Source organism: Octopus bimaculoides, chromosome 28 (genome assembly GCF_001194135.2).
Source record: "Octopus bimaculoides isolate UCB-OBI-ISO-001 chromosome 28, ASM119413v2, whole genome shotgun sequence".
In the NCBI taxonomy this organism is placed as follows: Eukaryota; Metazoa; Mollusca; class Cephalopoda; order Octopoda; family Octopodidae; genus Octopus; species Octopus bimaculoides.
The window spans coordinates 17,156,410-17,158,309 of NC_069008.1; the positions used below are offsets into that span (position 1 = coordinate 17,156,410).

General features: G+C 40.8%; 1 protein-coding gene across 1 annotated transcript in view; it reads right to left on the reverse strand.

Moving 5' to 3' along the window:
- LOC106881810 (dentin sialophosphoprotein) overlaps positions 1–1,409 on the reverse strand; it is a gene marked incomplete at its 3' end in the record, with an annotated part of 32,989 nt that extends 31,580 nt beyond the window's left edge. Inside the window, exon 1 of the mRNA XM_014932326.2 lies at positions 1,296–1,409. Coding sequence (XP_014787812.1) covers positions 1,296–1,383 — 88 coding nt within the window. The remainder of the gene's footprint in view (positions 1–1,295) is intronic.
- Positions 1,410–1,900: the final 491 nt, after the last annotated feature.

Below are 1,900 nucleotides of genomic sequence, written 5' to 3' on the forward strand. Positions count from 1 at the left end.
TATATATATATATATATATATATATATATATATATATTTGACTGGATCTAGCAGACTCTGCAAACGCAACCTTCAAGGTTCGAAGAAGGGGAGCGCAGCTGCAGCAATGCATTCTGCGATGCAGAGAGCAAAATACGGAGGCTGGTAAGACATCTTGGTCATTCACTATGTCCGTCTCCATCGCCAGTCATCTTACCCTGGTTATAAACCATTTTTTTTTCTATATTCATGGAGGCAATGTGGCCGATGCTGATGTTGCATAGCTAGCACCTGTGCTGGTGGCACATAAAATGCACCTTTCAAGCGCCGGGCCTCATGGAAGAAATGACAAATGACCGAGACCTTTGGCCAAATGCTGTGCTTGAGAAGACCCATCAAGCCAAGTGAAATCATAGCCATGGTAGATACTGGTGTCGCGCATCTGGCACCTGTGCCAGTGGCACGTAATAGCATGCATTACACTCTCAGGAGTGGTTGGTGTTAGGAAGGGCATCCAGCTGTAGAAACCTTGCGAAATCAGACTGGAGTCTGGTACAGCCCTTCAGCTTACCAGCTCAGGTCAAACTGTCCAACCCATGCCAGCATGGACAACAGACGTTAAATGACGACAATGATGATAACGACCCCTTTCGTTACTATTTTAATTTGGTGGACCCCTATAACCATTCAATATTTTAAAATTAGTTTCATGCTATTTCGTTATTCACACATTCCCTTCTGTAGGTTGAACTCTGTAAAATGTTAGAGAAAGAAACCCAGCTGTTTCTTGCGATACATACATTCTAATCCAAAGTTTTCATGGACCCTTACAACACTACTTTGGATCCCCTACCAGTTATTCCCAAGAACGACTCTCCTTTTAAGGTGGCAAGCTGGGCAAAATGCTTAGCGGTATTTTGTCTGTCTTTACATTCTGAGTTCAAATTCTGCAGAGGTCAACTTTACCTTTCATCCTTTTGGGGTCAATAAATTAAGTACCAGTTACGCACTGGGGATCATTGTAATCGACTTAATCCATTTGTTTGTCCTTGTTTGTCGCCTCTATGTTTAGCCCCTTGTGGGCAATAAAGAAATAAGAAATAAGAATGACTCGATGGTTTTCATCACACCAATGGATGAACATTTACTGTGTGTATAGAGAGAGAGGAAGAGAAGAAGGTATAAATGACAGAGAGAAGACGGGGAGAGAGAAACTGCTTGTGTTGGTGTGTGTGTGTGTGTGTGTGTGTGTGTGTGTGTGTGTGTGTATGAAGAGAGAGAGAGAGAGAGAGAAAAGAAAAAAGAGAGAGACTTACAATTTGATTCTTCATCCACGTCGTCTACTTCGACCCAGTCCACGTCTGGCTTCTGTGTGTAACAAGTCTTCTTGATGCAGTATACCATGTGATTAGCTGAGGAGCACCGCAGCAGAGGAGAAGGAGGAGGAACAAAAAGGAAACATCAATGAACAAGGCATGAACACCGCCACCCACACGTACGTACGGCACAACACAGCATTTACATACGGCTTTCACACCGACTTTACCTTGAACGGACAACATGGAGAGGAGAGAGAGAAACATCATTGCGAAGTCTCTTCTGTACTTGAATAATCAGGACAGAGACGGAGCACCAATAGTGTCACTCCAACCTGCCAGAAATAGCAACCAAATCTCCCTCAAATTACATCCAAAATTCTAGTTAAATTCCCTCAAACAGCTAGATTTCTGTTATAAGCCTTAAGTTACATGGAGCCATTATTTCCATTCATATTATATCTTCTCAGAATATATATATAATAATATTAGGGACAAAATCCAAAATTACAGGTAAAAACTCATTTAAAATCAATTTATAAAAAATTAAAATCAAATTGAGCTTTATAGATTATAATATATATAAAAATATATAGTTTTAGGGA